This window comes from Capricornis sumatraensis, chromosome 18 (genome assembly GCF_032405125.1).
Source record: "Capricornis sumatraensis isolate serow.1 chromosome 18, serow.2, whole genome shotgun sequence".
Taxonomy (NCBI): Eukaryota; Metazoa; Chordata; class Mammalia; order Artiodactyla; family Bovidae; genus Capricornis; species Capricornis sumatraensis.
The window spans coordinates 20,895,738-20,914,410 of NC_091086.1; the positions used below are offsets into that span (position 1 = coordinate 20,895,738).

The 18,673-nt window shown below is 37.7% G+C and overlaps 1 protein-coding gene across 1 annotated transcript in view; it reads left to right on the plus strand.

The window, feature by feature from the left end:
* ADAMTS6 (ADAM metallopeptidase with thrombospondin type 1 motif 6) overlaps positions 1–18,673 on the plus strand; it is a 277,466-nt gene that overhangs the window by 5,880 nt on the left and 252,913 nt on the right. Inside the window, exon 3 of the mRNA XM_068990700.1 lies at positions 12,301–12,469. Coding sequence (XP_068846801.1) covers positions 12,301–12,469 — 169 coding nt within the window. The remainder of the gene's footprint in view (positions 1–12,300; positions 12,470–18,673) is intronic.

Here is an 18,673-nt window from a genome sequence, read left to right on the forward strand (position 1 = left end):
GGAATATATAAATAAGTTTTTCTAAAATCCCATTTTTCTAAGGTCCCTTTTAACCAATTTTGTTTTTAATTGTTCTATATAAAATAGTTTTCAATGTAGAGATCATTGGTGCTTTCTAATCATATTTCCTTACCCATAATTTCAATTTTAGAATGCTTATACCACTCATCCATTTCCTTAGCCCTTGTATTTATTGCTTGGAATATATTCCATTCTTCTTTGGAGTCATTTTTCTTGGAGTATATGGTTTAATCAATTTCTTGAGCTAGTAATAGCTCAAGATCTTGGGGTTTCTTTATTCCTAGGTTAATTCTGCATTTTCTTTTTGTTTACAGAATTTGCATACTTGTTTTGTTGGAGAACATTGTTAGGTAATTACCTCAGAAAAGGTACCTGAGAAGTAAAATTTCTGAGTGCCTGTTTCAAAGTGACTTTATGTTGCCCTCTTGTTTGGTTAATAACTCAGCTAGATATAGAAATATCTATAGAAATATCAAAAATAATTTTCCTTTAGGACCATGGATGTTGGAATTGGAAAAGGGAAATATGGGGTATCAAACTTATCTCTATGGCTTTATATCTTAGGAAAAGATTTAAAGGTCTAAGCATTGATTTATTTTGGTGGCAGATAAGTCTGCTTCTTACTCTTTTCTTTACAAATTTTTCTTTCTTCAAAATCGTATGCTTTTCTTCTTATCCTTTTTGTTTCAGAAATTATATAATAATGTATAAGCTGTGGGTCTTCTGTCCTTACACTGACTTTGTATTTGATGAGTACTTTCAATTTAAAGACTCTCCTTCAACTGAGAGATATATAAAAAAAAATTTCTTAGTAACTTTCTCTCCTTGTACCCCACCATCCCATTCTGTAACTGGATCTCCTTTTTTCTTTTCACTCCATTTTTTTTTTTTCATTTTTGTTCTAAGATCTATGAAATTTTCCCACTTTTGCTTTCTTTGTCTTCATTGATTTAAAAATTATAGCAGTCATATTTCTTATTTTCAATAGATCTTTTCCAGATCTCTTTGTTTCTTCGTATTTTGTTCAACTTCATGAAAAATGATTTTATCTCTCTAAGATACTAAATACTATACACATAGTTCAGTTCAGTTCAGTTCAGTTGCTCAGTTGTGTCCGACTCTTTGTGATCCCATGAATTGCAGCACTCCAGGCCTCCCTGTCCATCACCAACTCCTGGAGCTCACCCAAACTCATGTGCATCGAGTCAGTGATGCCATCCAGCCATCTCATCCTCTGTCGTCTCCTTCTCCTCCTGCCCCTAGTCCCGCCCAGCATCAGGGTCTTTTCCAATCAGTCAACTGTTTGCATGAGGTGGCCAAAGTATTGGAGTTTCAGCCTCAGCATCAGTCCTTGCAGTGAACACCCAGGACTGATCTTTTTTAGAATGGACTGGTTGGATCTCCTTGCAGTCCAAGGGACTCCTAAGAGTCTTCTCCAACACCACAGTTCAAAAGCATCAATTCTTCAGTGCTCAGCTTTCTTCACAGTCCAACTCTCACATCCCTACATGACCACTGGAAAAACCATAGCCTTGACTAGACGGACCTTTGTTGGCAAAGTATATCTCTGCTTTTGAATATACTATCTAGGTTGGTCATAACTTTCCTTCCAAGGAGTAATTGTCTTTTAATTTCATGGCTGTAATCACCATGTGCCGTGATTTATTTTTTGGAGCCCCAAAAAATAAAGTCTGACACTGTTTCCACTGTTTCCCCATCTATTTCCCATGAAGTGATGGGACTAGATGCCATGATCTTCGTTTTCTGAATGTTGAGCTTTAGGCCAACTTTTTCACTCTCCTCTTTCACTTTCATCAAGAGGATTTTTAGTTCTTCTTCACTTTCTGCCATAAGGGTGGTGTCATCTGCATATCTGAGGTTATTGATATTTCTCCCGGCAATCTTGATTCCAGCTTGTGCTTCCTCTAGCCCAGCATATCTCATGATGTACTCTGCATATAAGATAAATAAGCAGGGTGACAATATCCAGCCTTGACGTACTCCTTTTCCTATTTGGAACCAGTCTGTTGTTCCATGTCCAGTTCTAACTGTGCTTCCTGACCTGCGTATAGGTTTCTCAAGAGGCAGGTCAGGTGGTCTGGTATGCCCATCTCTTTCAGAATTTTCCACAGTTTATTGTGATCCACACAGTCAAAGGCTTTGGTATAGTCAATAAAGCAGAAGTAGATGTTTTCCTGGAACTCTCTTGCTTTTTCCATGATCCAGCGGATGTTGGCAATTTGATCTCTGGCTCCTCTGGCTTTTCTAAAACCAGCTTGAACATCTGGAAGTTCATGGTTCATGTATTGCTGAAGCCTGGCTTGGAGAATTTTGAGCATTGCTTTGCTAGCATGTGAGATGAGTGCAATTGTGCGGTAGTTTGAGCATTCTTTGGCATTGCCTTTCTTTGAAATTGGAATGAAAACTGACCTTTTCCAGTCCTGTGGCCACTGCTGAGTTTTCCAAATTTGCTGGCATATTGAGTGCAGCACATTCTCAGCATCATCTTTCAGGATTTGAAATAGCTCAACTGGAATTCCATCATCTCCACTAGTTTTGTTCATAATGATGCTTTCTAAGGCCCACTTGACTTCATATTCCAGGATGTCTGACTCTAGGTGAGTGATCATACCATTGTGGTTATCTTTATCGTGAATATCTTTTTTGTACAGTTCTTCTGTGTATTCTTGCCACCTCTTCTTAATATCTTCTGCTTCTTTTAGGTCCATACAATTTCTTTATTGAGCCCATCTTTGCATGAAATGTTCCCTTGGTATCTCTAATTTTCTTGAAGAGGTCTCTAGCCTTTTCCATTCTGTTGTTTTCCTCTATTTCTTTGCATTGTTCACTAAGGAAGGCTTTCTTATCTCTCCTTGCTATTCTTTGGAACTCTGCATTCAGATGGGAATATCTTTCCTTTTCTCCTTTGCTTTTCCCTTGTCTTCTTTTCACAGCTATTTATAAGCCCTCCTCAGACAGCCATTTTGCTTTTTTTGCATTTTTTTTTCCATGGGGCTGGTCTTGATCTCTGTCTCCTGTACAATGTCACGAACCTCTGTCCATAGTTCATCAGGCACTCTATCTATCAGATCTAGTCCCTTAAATCTATTTCTCACTTCCACTGTATAATCATAAGGGATTTGATTTAGGTCATACCTGAATAGTCTAGTGGTTTTCCCTACTTTCTTCAAATTCAGTCTAAATTTGACAATAAGGAGTTCATGATCTAAGCCACAGTCAGTTCCTGGTTTTGTTTTTGTTGTCTGTATAGAGCTTCTCCATCTTTGGCTGCAAAGAATATAATCAATCTGACTTTGGTGTTGACCATCTGGTGATTTCCATGTGTAGAGTCTTCTCTTGTGTTGTTGGAAGAGGGTGTTTGCTATGACCAGTGCATTTTCTTGGCAAAACTCTATTAGTCTTTGCCCTGCTTCATTCTGTATTCCAAGGCCAGATTTGCCTATTACTCCAGGTGTTTCTTGACTTCCTACTTTTGCATTCCAGTCCCCAATAATGAAAACGACATCTTTTTTGGGTGTTAGTTCTAAGAAGTCTTCTAGGTCTTCATAGAACCGTTCAACTTCAGCTTTTTCAGCGTTACTGGTTGGGGCGTAGGCTTGGATCACCATGATATTGAATGGTTTGCCTTGGAAACGAACAGAGATCATTCTGCTGTTTTTGAGATTGGATCCAAGTACTGCATTTTGGCCTCTTTTGTTGACCATGATGGCTACTCCATTTCTTCTAAGGGATTCTTTCCTACATAGTTAGAAAAGACCAACAACCCCGTTAGACTTTCTGTTCATTTAGTTATGTTCACAATTGCCTCTCTACATTTTTCATTATTAATTCATCCATTCATCAAATGATTATAAGTACTTATCAAGTATGTGGCACTGTTCCAGGTAATAGGAGTACAACAATGAGCAAAACAAGAATCCATGTAATCCTATAGCTTGCATTCTAGTGGAGGAGATGCACAATTAAGTAAATAAGAATCATAATATGTTGGATAGTGATAAGTTCTAAGGTAGAAAAAATATTTACTAAAGACCTTAAAAGGAATAAGAAAAGGAATGATGACATCTGAAGGATAAGATTTCCAGGTGGAAATCTTCAGATACAGAGGTCTGATTTGAGAGTGTTTGAGGAATACCAAGAAGATTGCCATGGCTAAAGCTAAGTGAGAGAGAGCAAGAGTAATGGAAGGTGAAGTTAGAAAGAGAACTGGGGGCAGATGTTAGGGTTTAGAGAACACAGTAAGGAAAGAATCAGTGATGATTCCAAGCTTGGGGCCTGAGCAACTAGAATATATTAATAGCAGCCATCAATGAGATGAGAAAGATGTAGGTATTAATTGAGATGGAAAAACTGTAGAAGTCGTAGGTTGGGGGGTTTTATATAACATAATTTCACACACTGAACTTGAGATACTATCTAGGGTACTAGATATGCAAGCCTGGAGTTCAGGAGAGAGATGTGAGTTGTGAACTTATTTTGGGAGTCATCTATCTATCTATGTATATGTCTGTATCTATATCTGTCTCTCTATATATGGCATTTAAGCCAGGAGGTAATAGGAATTTGCTTTGAGAGAGTATATATAGAATAAATCAGAGGTCTAAGGACTGAGCCCTTGAGTGCTCCAAGAGGTTAGGGAGATCAAAAAGATGTGGAGGGGACATCTAAGAACAGTGGAGCAAGAAGGCTGAAGAAAAACCAGGCAAATATCCTGGAAGCTAATAGAGGGAAGTATTTAAAGGGAAAAATGCTGCTGAGTCAAAATAAGAGTAAACTAAAGACCAAAAATTGAATTTATCAATGGCTTCTCTCCTAGACCTCCAGAGGGATTCAGGGTACGTACACAAATACAAATATTAAGAGCCAATGATATACAAAAATACTGAAGTCAACAATTATTCAGGAATGGTATTGTAGTGAGTGACAATGATCCAGAAACTTAACGTCTTTGAGGAGTGATGAAACTGACTTTGGGTCAGTAGTTGGCAACTACTACTTGCAGAGGGAAAAGGTGATGGTATGGGATTTGAAGGGTATGGATTTTTTTTTTTTTTTTTTTTTGAGAACAGGGCGATAATTGCTTAGAAATATCATTGAGTACAAGAAATCTTAACCCTCCCTCCATGTCTAATAGGAGGCATGTAGGAGAGAAAGTAGCCACCATTCCAGAAGATTACAGGGAAGGAAAAATGTTATTCAGGGAGATTCAGGTTTTTGTTTGAACCTGATGAAATGAACATTCACAGATGAGGCAGAGGGTATATATAAATTATATGTAATTGACCTTGAGATTGAGAGGATATAGTTGCAGTATTTTAAATGGTGAAGGGGGAAATAGAAGATGAGATCACAAAATGTAATGTACCTAACCATACGGGCAATGGAATCCAGGGAATGAGTCTTGCGGTTTTTGGAGGGACTGGCATGTCAGGGAATGGAGGACTCCATCATCTGACCTTCCAGCACATAATCCTTTTCCCTTACCCTCCCTTTATCTACAGAACTCCTTCTCAAATACTGTGTGCATGCTTCTGTCCTGTTGTCTCTGCATTTGCCATTCCCACTGTCTGGCTCTTTCCTAAGATATCTGGCATACTCCTTCACTTTATTCAGGTTTCTGTTCAAATACCACCTTACAGAGGATGTTCCTGACCATCCTAAATAGTTTGTATAATTCTCTCTGTCCTCTGATTACTTTCTGTCCTCTTACTGCTTTATTTCTCTTCTTGACATATCTTGCTACCTGATTCTTCATTTATTTATACAATGAATGAACAACTTTTTTTTCTAGTTCTTTCCTAAAGCATATAAGCTTCATGAAAGGGCCAAAATTCTCTTTTCATTTTTGTTCTCCTACCACCTAGAATAGTACCTGTCATGTGATAGGCTCTCAAAGCATACTTTTTAAGTAAATAGATGAAGTTAGAAGCAACCCTCAGAGACTAGGGGAATTATAATATAGTGACTAAGAGTTCAGCTTCCAAAGATAGTTGAATGAATTTGTTACTGAACTTTGCTCAATATAATTTTCTTATCTGCCAAATAGTAGTACCTACTTTATAGAGATATTAAGATTAAATGGGATAATGTGTATAGACATTTTACAGACTACCTAACACATCAGATCTCTGGATTTTCTTCCAGGACCTTTACCTTCTTGAAATTAGAGATTTTATTTACCAGCTTTCTGACTATTTTTCTCTAGCAGCCTGACTTTCTTGTTTTTGACATCTGCCCACAGTCCAGCATCTACCGTAGACCCTGCTTCCTCCACTTGATGCTTATCAAAATGTCTTATATAAGCCCTCCCTTCTGCATGCACCTTCTTTTCTTCAGGAGACTTGCTTAGTTTGTTATTGCTTTGTTAATCTTCTTGGTAAAGTAATTCATAATCAGATATTAGGGTTTGTTAGTGGCCTATTCTATTATTCCTGTCAGTTGTTATTATTTACTCGCTAAGTTGTGTCTGACTCTTTTGCAACCCCATGGACTATAGAGGGCCAATCTCCTTTATTCATCATATTTCCCAGGTAAGAATACTGGAATTGGTTGCCATTTCCTTATTCATGAGTACTTCCCAACCCAAGGATCGAGCCCACATCTCTTACATTGGTTCAGTTCAGTTCAGTCACTCAGTCGTGTCCAACTCTTTGAGACCCCATGAATTGCAGCACGCCAGGCCTCCCTGTCCATCACCATCTCCCAGAATTCATTCAGAATCACGTCCATCTCGTGATGCCATCCAGCCATCTCATCCTCTGTCATCCCCTTCTTCTCCTGCCGCCAATCCCTCCCAGCATAGGAGTCTTTTCCAATGAGTCAACTCTTGGCATGAGGTGGCCAAAGTACTGGAGTTTCAGCTTTAGCATCATTGCTTCCAAAGAAATCCCAGGGCTGATCTCCTTCAGAATGGACTGGTTGGATCTCCTTGCAGTCAAGGGACTCTCAAGAGTCTTCTCCAACACCACAGTTCAAAAGCATCAATTCTTTGGTGCTAAGCCTTCTTCACAGTCCAACTCTCACATCCATACATGACCACAGGAAAAACCATAGCCTTGACTAGACGGACCTTAGTCAGCAAAGTAATGTCTCTGCTTTTGAATATACTATCTAGGTTGGTGATAACTTTTCTTCCAAGGAGTAAGCGCCTTTTAATTTCATGGCTGCAATCACCATCTGCAGTGATTTTGGAGCCCCAAAAAATAAAGTCTGACACTGTTTCCACTGTTTCCCCATCTACTTCCCATGAAGTGATGGGACCGGATGCCATGATCTTCGTTTTCTGAATGTTGAGCTTTAAGCCAACTTTTTCACTCTCCTCTTTCACTTTCATCAAGAGGCTTTTTAGCTCCTCTTCACTTTCTGCCATAAGGGTGGTGTCATCTGCATATCTGAGGTTATTAATATTTCTCCCAGCAATCTTGATTCCAGCTTGTGTTTCTTCCAGTCCAGCATTTCTCATGATGTACTCTGCATATAAGATAAATAAGCAGGGTGACAATATCCAGCCTTGACGTACTCCTTTTCCTATTTGGAACCAGTCTGTTGTTCCATGTCCAGTTCTAACTGTTGCTTCCTGACCTGCATACAGAGTTCTCAAGAGGCAGGTCAGGTGGTCTGGTATGCCCATCTCTTTCAGAATTTTCCACAGTTTATTGTGATCCACACAGTCAAAGTCTTTGGTATAGTTAATAAAGCAGAAATAGATGTTTTTCTGGAACTCTCTTGCTTTTTCCATGATCCAGTGGATGCTGGCAATTTGATCTCTGGTTCCTCTGCCTTTTCTAAAACCAGCTTGAACATCAGGAAGTTCACGGTTCACGTATTGCTGAAGCCTGGCTTGGAGAATTTTGAGCATTACTTTACTAGCATGTGAGATGAGTGCAATTGTGCAGTAGTTTGAGCATTCTTTGGCATTGCCTTTCTTTGGGATTGGCATGAAAACTGACCTTTTCCAGTCCTGTGGCCACTGCTGAGTTTTCCAAATTTGTTGGCATATTGAGTGCAGCACTTTCACAGCATCATCTTTCAGGATTTGAAACAGCTCCACTGAAATTCCATCACCTCCACTGGCTTTGTTGTAGTGATGCTTTCTAAGGCCCACTTGACTTCACATTCCAAGATGTCTGGCTCTAGATTAGTGATCACATCATCATGATTATCTGGGTCATGAAGATCTTTTTTGTACAGTTCTTCCGTGTATTCTTGCCACCTTTTCTTAATATCTTCTGCTTCTGTTAGGTCCATACGATTTCTGTCCTATATTGAGCCTATCTTTGCATGAAACGTTCCCTTGGTAACTCTAATTTTCTTAAAGAGACCTCTAGTCTTTCCCATTCTGTTGTTTTCCTCTATATCTTTGCATTGATCGCTGGAGAAGGCTTTCTTATCTCTTCTTGTTATTCTTTGGAACTCTGCATTCAGATGCTTATATCTTTCCTTTACTCCTATGCTTTTCGCCTCTCTTCTTTTCACAGCTATTTGTAAGGTAGGCAGATTTTTTTTTACCACTGAGCCACCAGGGAAGTATTCCTGTCAGTATTTCTATTTAATTTAGAGACTAATATCCTTAAGTAAGGCCAACAATAGTGAAAATAATGTGAAGTGACTAGGCCGCTTTTTTGTGTTTTTTGCACTCTTTTTTTATTGTTGTTCAGTCACAAGTTGTGTCCGACTCTTGGTGACCCCAGTGGTTTGCAGCACACCAGGCTCCCCTGTCCTTCACTATTTCTTGAAGTTTGCTCAAATTCCTATCCATTGAGTCAGTGATGCTATCTAACCGTCTCATTCTCTGCTACCTGCTTCTCCTTCTGCCCTCAATCTTTCCCAGCATCAGTGTGTTTTCCAATGAGTAGATTCTTCATATCAGGTGGTCAAAGTATTAGAGCTTTAGCTTCAGCATCAGTCCTTCCAGTGAATATTCACGGTTGATTTCTTTTAGGATTGACTCGTTTTATCTCTTTACAGTCCAAAGGACTCTCAGGAGTCTTTTCAAGCGCAGTCTGAAAGCATCAGATCTTTGGCACTAAACCTTATTTATGGTCCAACTCTCACATCCATACATGACCACTGGAAAAACCATAGCTTTGACTGTATGGACCTTTGTCGGCAAAGTGATGTGTCTGTTTTTAATATGCTGTCTACGTTTGTCATAGCTTTCCTTCGAAGGAACAAGTGCCTTTTAATTTCATAACTGCAGTCACTGTCCACAGTGATTTTGGAGCCCAAGAAAATAAAATCTGTCACTGTTTCCACTATTCCCCTTCTATTTGCCATGAAGTGATGTGACTGGATGCCATGATGTTAGTTTTTTGAATGTTGAGTTTTAAGTCAGCTTTTTCACTTGCCTCTCCTTGTTCACCCTCATTGAGAGGCTCTTTAGTTCATCTTCACTCTCTGCCATTAGTGTGGTATCATCTGCATATCTGATGTTGTTGATATTTTTCCTGGCAATCTTGATTCCAGCTTGTGAGTCTGGCATGCTGTACTCTGTGTAGAAGTTAAATTAGCAGGGTGACAATATACAACCTTGATGTACTCGTTTCCCAATTTGGAACCAGTCCTTTGTTCCATATCTGGTTCTAACTGTTGATTCTTGACCTGCATACAGGTTTCTCAGAAGACAGTTAAGATAGTCTGGTATTCCTATCTCTTTGAGAATTTCCACAGTTTGTTGTGATCCACACAGTTAAAAACTTCAGTGTAGTCAATAAAGCAGAAGTAGATGTTTTTCTGAAATTCCCTTGTGTTCTCAATGATCTAACAAATGTTGCCAATTTAATCTTTGGTTTCTCTGTCTTTTCTAAACCCAGTTTGTACATCTCGAAGTTCTTAGTTCACATGCTTGTGAAGCCTAGCTTGAAGGATTTTGAGCATAACTTTGCTAGCATGTAAAATGAGTGTAGTTGTATGATAGTTTGAACATTCTTTGTCATTGCCCTTCTTTGGGACTGGAATGAAAACTAACCATTTCCAGTCTTGTGGCCACTGAATTTTCCAGATTTGCTGGCATATTGAGTGAAACATTTTAACAGCATCATCTTTTAGGATTTGAAATAGCTCATCTGGAATCCCATCACCTTACTAGCTTTGTTTGTAGTAATGCTTCTTAAGGCCCTTTTAACTTTACACACCAGGTTGTCTGGCTGTAGGTGAGTGACCACACCATCATGATTATCTGGGTCATTAAGACCTTTTTTGATTTAGTTATTCTGTGTATTCTTGCCATCTCTTCTTAGCCTGTTCCTTACCATTTCTGTCCTTTATCATGCCCATCCTTGTATGAAATGCTCCCTTGTTGTCTCCAGGTTTTTTGAAGAGATCTCTAGTCTTTCTCATTCTGTTTTCCCCTGTTTCTTTGCATTGTTCATTTAAGAAGGCCTTCTTATCTCTCTTTGCTATTCTCTGAAACTCTGCATTCAGTTGGGTATATCATTCCCTTTTCCACTTGCTCTTTGCTTCTCTTCTTTAACTCATTTCTTTTAGCTCATTTCATGTAGGTGACAGCCAACTTCATCTATTAATTAGAGTAGCTCTGATTATGTCTTATTTTTCTCTTCAAGCATATGGTACTTAGCATGAATTTCCCTAAACAGAATCATAGAGGTTTAGATTCAAAGGGATCTTAGAGATTATTGCACCAGATGTTTTCAGCTTTTTTCTTTTTAAAGCAGCAAAATTCTTTTCTCAAATGAAATATTATGTGGAAACTTAATATATAGATTAATAAAAGTGCAGCTGATTCCTAAGCCTAGCAATCCAAGCCATGTAGGTCTCCCTTTGTTGTCTGTGGCAATCTCCTGAAGGCACTTCCATAGAACCCTTAGGGTTCCCTGGAGTGCTGTTTTAAAAGCACTAATTTACAGCAACCCTTTCATTTTTCCAGCTGAGGAAATACACTCAGAGTTTGTGTTTTATCCAATGTTACAGGGTAAATTAGTTGGGTTAAGAACAGTCCTTACATGTGCCATTCTTAGGAAAACACTGTTAGACAAAGCTGGAAGTTCTTATTTCTGATGCAGATAGCTTACTATCTCATTTCTTTTAATCAGCTTGTTTTTTTTTTTCCTATATATACAACATATGGAATACTTTCTTTGCCTGTAACTGATATAAGAAACCCTTTTCCAGAGTTTAAGAGATGGGGATTGGAGAGATAAGAAGTGGCCCAATCTCTGTTTAAGAGAGCAAATAGTATGCTTGGGAAAAGACAACATGGAGTTGAAAAGTTAAAAATTGATTCAATACTTGAGATGTAGCAATGCAATGTTGAATTAATTAAACATAAATGATACCAATAGTAAGCTCTCTTGTAGTTCAGAAGAGTGTGAAGCTACTCCAGTTGGGCTCAAAGATGTTTTAAAGAGGAATAATGACTGAGCTAAGTAGAACTTGGCTAAGTAAACAGATGTAAGGCAATATAATATTGCAAATAAGAGCAGAGCTTTGTGTGACTGCCAGCTCCTTCACTTACCTCTGTCTAATACTGGACAGGTTCTTAACCTCTGAACCTAGTACTTCAGAGATGTATGGAGATGTATGGCATGTATATGAATTAAGAACATATATATTGGTGTAACATAGAGCTTTAAATGTGAGAAGTGTATCACAATACAAGTTTATTTCTCCCGTATATGTGTCTAGACTGGACAGCTTTCCATGAGGTCACTTAGGGACCCAAGTTCTTTTTTGGCTTCCACTTTTCCTAGGTTTTCTCTGAGAGAGTGGAGAATTCCAGTGGAGACACTCTTAGGGGCTTGGCCTGAAAGTCATATATGCTCTGCCTATTTTCTGTTGGTCACAATTTGACTATAAAGTTGTACCTAGTTAAGTTGTGTGCACAATTTGGAAAGTAAATAAGTCTTAGTGAACATACAAACCTGGAGAAGGAAATGGCAACTCACTCCACTATTCTTGCCTGGAAAATCCCATGGACAGAGGAGCCTGGCAGGCTATAGTCCATGGGGTTGCAAAGAGTCAGACACGACTGAGTGACTGAGCATGTACCACACGAACATACAGAGATCTCTACTACCTAACATTGTTATTGGGGAAATGAGGGAATAATTTATGTTTTATGCTTAGTACAAGGCAAAGCATGTAAAGGTATATAAGCATCCTTTTTAAAGAACAGCAAAATTCATGTGTTTTAGCCTCCTTTTTGGAGAGGTATCACCTTATTTTTGACTCTTGGCAATAGTAGTAATTAATATTTAAAATGATTCTTCTTGTTAAATTCTTTGCTTCTTTTTCTTTTAGCATGGTGTTATTGCTACAGAAGATGAAGAATATTTTATTGAACCATTAAAGAATACCACAGAGGATTCCAAACATTTTAGTTATGAAAATGGCCATCCTCATGTCATTTACAAAAAGTCTACCCTTCAGCAAAGGCATCTATATGATCACTCTCATTGTGGGGTCTCGGGTGAGTGTGTAGCTTTTAGAAAGTATAGTCTTGTATTTCCACTTCCTTCTGGCATATATGGTAAGATTAACAATAAAAAATAAATAGGAATTTGAGTAATTAGAATGATAATATCCAGAGTCTACTTAAAAGATGTCACCTGTCAATAATTTCAAGTCAATTTTGGAAGCTCTTGAAGAAGTCTGTAAAATACAAGTCTGTGTGAAAGTTGTTTTTTTTTTTTTTTCTCTGAAAGTGTTAGTTGCTCAGTCATGTCCATCTCTTTGCAACCCCATGGATTGTAGCCCATCAGGCTTCTCTGTCCATGGAATTCTCCAGGTTAGAGAACTGGATTGAGTAGCCATTCCCCTCTCCAGGGGATCTTCCTGACTCTGGGATTGAAGCCTGGGTCTCCTGCATTGCAGGTGGATTCTTAACCGTCTGAGCCACTAGGGAAACCTGTTTCTTTGAAGGTTAAGCCTTATTTTATCCAGATAATAGTTACAGCTTTCATGCACAGGTATTCTATAGTACTCTGCTGTTTGGTTTGCCTGATATGAGAATCTAAACACTTGAAGAAAGCTTGAAGAGACTTAAAGTTCGAATTCAAAGGTAGTGTTAGTTCAGGTACTGTGGAGATACATACAAACCTAGACTTCAGTGGTCAAAGAAGGCTTCGTGGAGGAAATGAATTTTAAGCTGAGGGAGTAATGGGTAGAGTGTTCTATATAAAAGGAATAACATTTACAAAGGTTCTGAACCAAAAGAGAAGATATCACATTCCTGAAACTGGCAGTTGATGTAACTCGATATTAGAATATGGATTGGAGAGAAAAGAGTGAGATTCATAGTGGTTTGGGGTGAGTGGTTGTGAGAGGTGAAACTGTAAGAAGTGGCCCAGTCACAAAGGGCTTATAAACTTTGTTGAAGAGTTTGTTTATCTTAAGTGTAGTGCTATCCCACAGAAAGGGTCAGTGAAAATCAGATGATTAGATTTGGGTTTTAAAAAGCTTACTCTGGCAGCCTTATGGAGACTGAATTGGGCAGAAGAGAGGTAAGGGGTTAGGAGGAAATTTAGTCTAAAGATTAGGAACTTAGAGAAATAGAGGATATAGTATAATATAGTAGAAAGAACATGGGCTGGGGCATATTTGTGGACAAATTACCCAACTTTCTGAGTACTCCTCTCAGCAAACATTAGTTACTCAGTCCAGTGGCAGCAGCCATCATTATTATTGGGATGACCTTTGAGATACTATATTAAAGAGTAGATTTATTCCATGTAGTTCTGGTAGCTAGAAGTAGGAGCAGAGTGTTTCAGAGACAACTTTCAGCTTAATACAAAGAAGAATTCACCAACCAGTAAATTTAGTAAAATATGGAATGTGTTCAACAGATAGATTTGTAAAAGTGGACTAGTTTACCTTGTGAGTTAGTGAATGTATCCCCCTCTGTTTCTTCTCTATATCCTTCATAGGCTCTTTTTCTTCTGTTTCAAGTACAAGTTTTCTTTGGAGTTCTTTCCTCAGCTCACTGTTCTCATTCTCCATGCTCTCTTCCTGAGTGATTTTTGAGGCTTTTAATTGTGGGAGATTCTTATAGGTTAAGGATAATTGGCCCTAAAAAAGATCACTTAAAGTGAATCTACCTGAGAGATGAAATACAACATCATAGTAAATAATGAAAAAAAAGTTTTATTTGTCTTTGGATTGAATAATGAAACTAAACAGTATGGAAATCATTTATTTATCTTATAGTTAACAAAATTTAGGCTATAAGTGACAACCTTATATAAATTCTTTAAAAAGCAGGATTCAAATATTTAGCTGTTTATTGTGATATAGTTTTCCCACCATTTTTTTCTTAACATGACATTCTCCAAGTCATAATTGTAAAGATAACCTTTGCAAAAGCATTTAAAGATTTCATATTCTGAAAAGTATCTCTCAGCTATTTGAGATTCAAATTATCAACTTTTGCAGTGCCTATTTTGTTACTGATTGGTATTTACCAGGAAGATTCTTATTTTTCAATGGTTTAGACATGAATCAGGCAATTCTGTTTTTATCACTGTCGTAAAATTCTGTCCTCTTGGAAGAAGATTTTTATATTCTACAATCTCTTTCCCTAGATTATGGAAATTGTTTCCTAAATGGTCTTTGCTTTTAATGCATCCTTTCATTAGCCATTTCTGCTACCTCTAACACTGGTCCATTTAGTTTGAACTCTCATTATCTCTTGCTTAGACCATTGTAATGAGTTTCTATCTAGTCTTCCTATCTCTAGGTTTGTCCATTTCTGTCTTTCGTCAGGTTTGTCTCCTAATTCTGGCTTACACACCTTCCCACTGGCATCCCAATAGTGGGAATATAGTAGTACTAGTAGTTCCCTAAATTCCATGGATATGTCACTAGATATTATTGGGGAAAAAGCATTTTATATTTAATAAGTGTGAGAAATGTCTGGTTAAGAACTACTGATTTTAATTTTGATACTAGTTCAACGGTATAGTTCAGTATAATAAAGCGAGATGTGCATTTACAGGTATACACTGCCTATTATCAGGAACTCAAGTTTATATTAAAATATATAAAAACTGTTGACAGTGGGTATATTTATTTCAAATTAAAATATGAACTTTCTCATTCTAGTTAGATTTACTGTTGATTAAAAAACTTTTTATGGAGCTCAAAGTGAGTCTCTTGTGTCTGGCCCCGCTCCCTGCACTTTGTCACCATGCCTCACCAAATTTAGAAATCAAGGACTTTCTGCTCACAGCCAGGTGAAGGGACACCAGATCTGTCAAGATGAAGAAAAATAAGGATAATGCAAAGTTTACAGTTCGTTGCAGCAGATACCTTTATACCTTCATCTTCGCAGACAAAGAGAAAGCAAAGAAGCAGTCCTTGCCCCTAGGTTTGACAGTGAAGGAGCTAAAATGAACTACACACATTAATTTGAACTGTATTAAATTTTTAAAAATTAAAAAGGAAACTTTTTATGAAAGAAATGTCTGTTCTTTGTAGAAATTTTAGAAAATACAGGATGAAAAGAAAAAAGAAGTTGCTCTTATACCACCGCCCAGAGATAACTGAATGTTCTTATAGTCTATTCATACAGATATGTCTTTATACCTGCATTATCTACTTATATATAATATTAAATAAATATTCATTTGGCATGCATGCACAAGACTATTCTCAGTGCTGGGATGCAGCGACAAATAAAGCAGAAAAAGTTCATACTTTCTGGAATCTTATATTCTAGTGAGGAGAGTGTTGCTCAGTTGTGTCTGACTCTTTGCCACTCCGTGGACTGTAGCCCACCAGGCTCTTTGTCCATGTAATTCTCTAGGCAAGAATACTGGAGTGGGTTGCCATTTCCTTTTCCAGAGGATCTTCTCTACCCAGGATTCAAAGCTAGGTCTCCTGTAAAGCAGGCAGACTCTTTACCATCTGAGCCACCAGGGAAGTCCAGTGAGGAGAGACAGTTACTAAACAAGCATTTAAATAAACAAATAACTACATGGCCAACTGTCAAGAAGTAGTGAGTAATGAAAAATAAAGCAGATCAATGAGATAATTTTGCATGGCTGTATATATTAAAAATGTTTTAATATTGATCAAAAACTTAAAATTCTATTTTAGATGATGAAGAGATCTATGAATTTGGCTTTGGGGGTAAAGTTCTTCATTGTGCAATATATGTTTGTGGAAGAATGTTTTCTTTAACATTCTATACTCAATCCAGGATTAAACTGAGCAAGCCACATGTAATGAGTATCATTTGAAAGACTGCTTATCTCTGTTTTGAAACAAAACAAGTCAGTTCTGTATTCTGCTTCACACTAAAAAGGATGTTAATTACAGATCATTAAACTTAATGTTAAGCAGTCAATTGACAATTGTAAAATGTAGATAATGTTTTGTAATGATCTAATCACATGGGGGAGACTTTAATCTTTAAATTTTACTCAGAATACTTGCATGTTTATTACATGTATTTATCAGACTAAAAATCTTTTGAGTATAAGGATTACGTTTTTTCATTTATGAACATTGATCAAGGACATTGTGAATATATATTTCTGATGGAGCAGTAGCCAAGCAAACTTAACATTTAAAAATCCTAAAAGCTGAAAGCTGTGAAAATGATAATAACAACAGTTACCTTATACTAAATGCTATAAAATGAGAAACACTATTGCTAATGTTTATTTTGCCCAATTATGTCTAATTCTTTATATAATACTTTAAATGAAAATAAGGAGAAATTGAATAAGTGAAAATGATAAAAATAATGGAAATTCTGTGCTGTATTTAGACCTTGAAGCTGTCCAGCCAGAGTAAGAAGAAAACTAAGCATGATTTGAATGTATGAGTGGTTTCATGATCACAAAAGACTGAGCAAGAGAAACTGGGAGTAATATTAATGCAGGAAAGATTTTGGCTGTCTCATATCGATATTACCTCAAACCCAGTGGCTTAAGCAATATACATTTATTATCTTGCATTTTCTGTGGACCAGAAGTTTGTGTATGGGGCTTCCCTGGTGGCTCAGAGGTTAAAGCGTATGCCTCCAATGTGGGAAACCCGGGTTCGATCCCTGGGTCGGGAAGATCCCCTGGAGAAGGAAATGGCAACCTACTCCAGTACTCTTGCCTGGAAAATCCTATGGATGGAGGAGTTTGGTACAGTCCATGGGGTTGCAAAGAGTCGGACACGACTGAGTGACTTCACTTTCACTTTCAGGTTATTTATTTAGCCTCAACCAGGGCTGGGTTCTCATCCAGAGTTTTTACTGGGGAAGAATTCACTTCCTCACTCCCATAGTTATTGGCAGCATTCAGTTCCTTGCTGTTACAAGACTGAAAGCTTTAGTTTTGGCTTGTTGTCTGCCAGAGTCCACCTGCAGTGCCTCAGCATGTACAGTTTACCAACTTGGTTGGTTCCTTCCTGTAAGTCAGCAAGGGAACAACTGTAGTAAGAGAGATGCTACAACATTATATAGTATAGCTATGTAGGCATATACATGTTTCTGTTAGAAGCTAGTCACAGTTCCAGCTCGTACTCAAGGGAGGAGATGAGGACACAGGAGGTTATGGGAACTCCTTAAGAGTGTCTGCCACAGTGGACATAGAGGAATACTTACTGACTGTCTTGGGGATATGCTATTGAATTAAGAAGTAGAATGTTTCTTTCTTGACCTTTTGACCTAGGAATAGACACTCATTTAATTTATTTGAGTTTCAAAGTATTCGACTGATGCTCCCTGTGGTTATTTCTCTTATTTCTTAAAATTTATAACTTCTCTCAACGTCATTTTTAAAAGGGAAAAGCTGAAAACAGAGAGTAATGCCACTACTTTTTATAAAGTAGATTATATAGATTACTCTGATTTTTCCTCACTAAATTTTTCAATAAGTGATGGTTAGAAAGATTTCCTGTTCAGTCTGACGATCAGAAAGTGGGGCATATAGGGACTTCCCTGGTGGTCCAGCTGTTAAGAATCTGCTGCGTTTCTAAAGCAGGGGACACAGGTTTAATCCCTGGTCGAGGAACTAAGATTTCACATGCTGTGAGGCAACTAAAGCCTCAGTGAAGACCCAGCACAGCCAAAATAATAATAATAATAATAAAAGAATGAATCTATAGTTAAAAGTCTTCCCTTAAAAAAAAAATAGAAAATGTGTACAATGGATCTGTACTTGCTCAAGTTTACTAAATGAAGATGAATATAAGTTAGGCAAGTGTTTACAAATGCCATAGTACTAAAAAGCTTCCTGTGTGCTGAAGGACCAAATATCTAGAAATCAAAAGAAAAGCTACAATCCACGCTGAAATCTGGTTTAAAGTGAGTCATGTTGGAATCATTGTCTTTCAACTCTGATTCTAATCCCATTTACCTCTAGAGTTTGGAAAAGGAATATATTGGATACTTTGTCAGGATAAAGAGTTCTAGACTGTGAAGCTAAATGGAAAAGATAATTCATATCTTTTTAGAACTGAGATTTCTAGAGCTTTTGTTGTTGTTGTTGTTCAGTCACTAAGTCATGTCTGACTCTTTGCGACCCCATGAACTGCAGCAGACCAGGCTTCCCTGTCCTTCACTATGTCCCTGAGCTTGCTCAAACTCATGTCCATTGAGTCAGGGTCTTTATCTAGAGGAGTAAAATTGCTCTAATTTAAAATAGTTTAATAAAAGCATCTTATTTTAAAATAAATG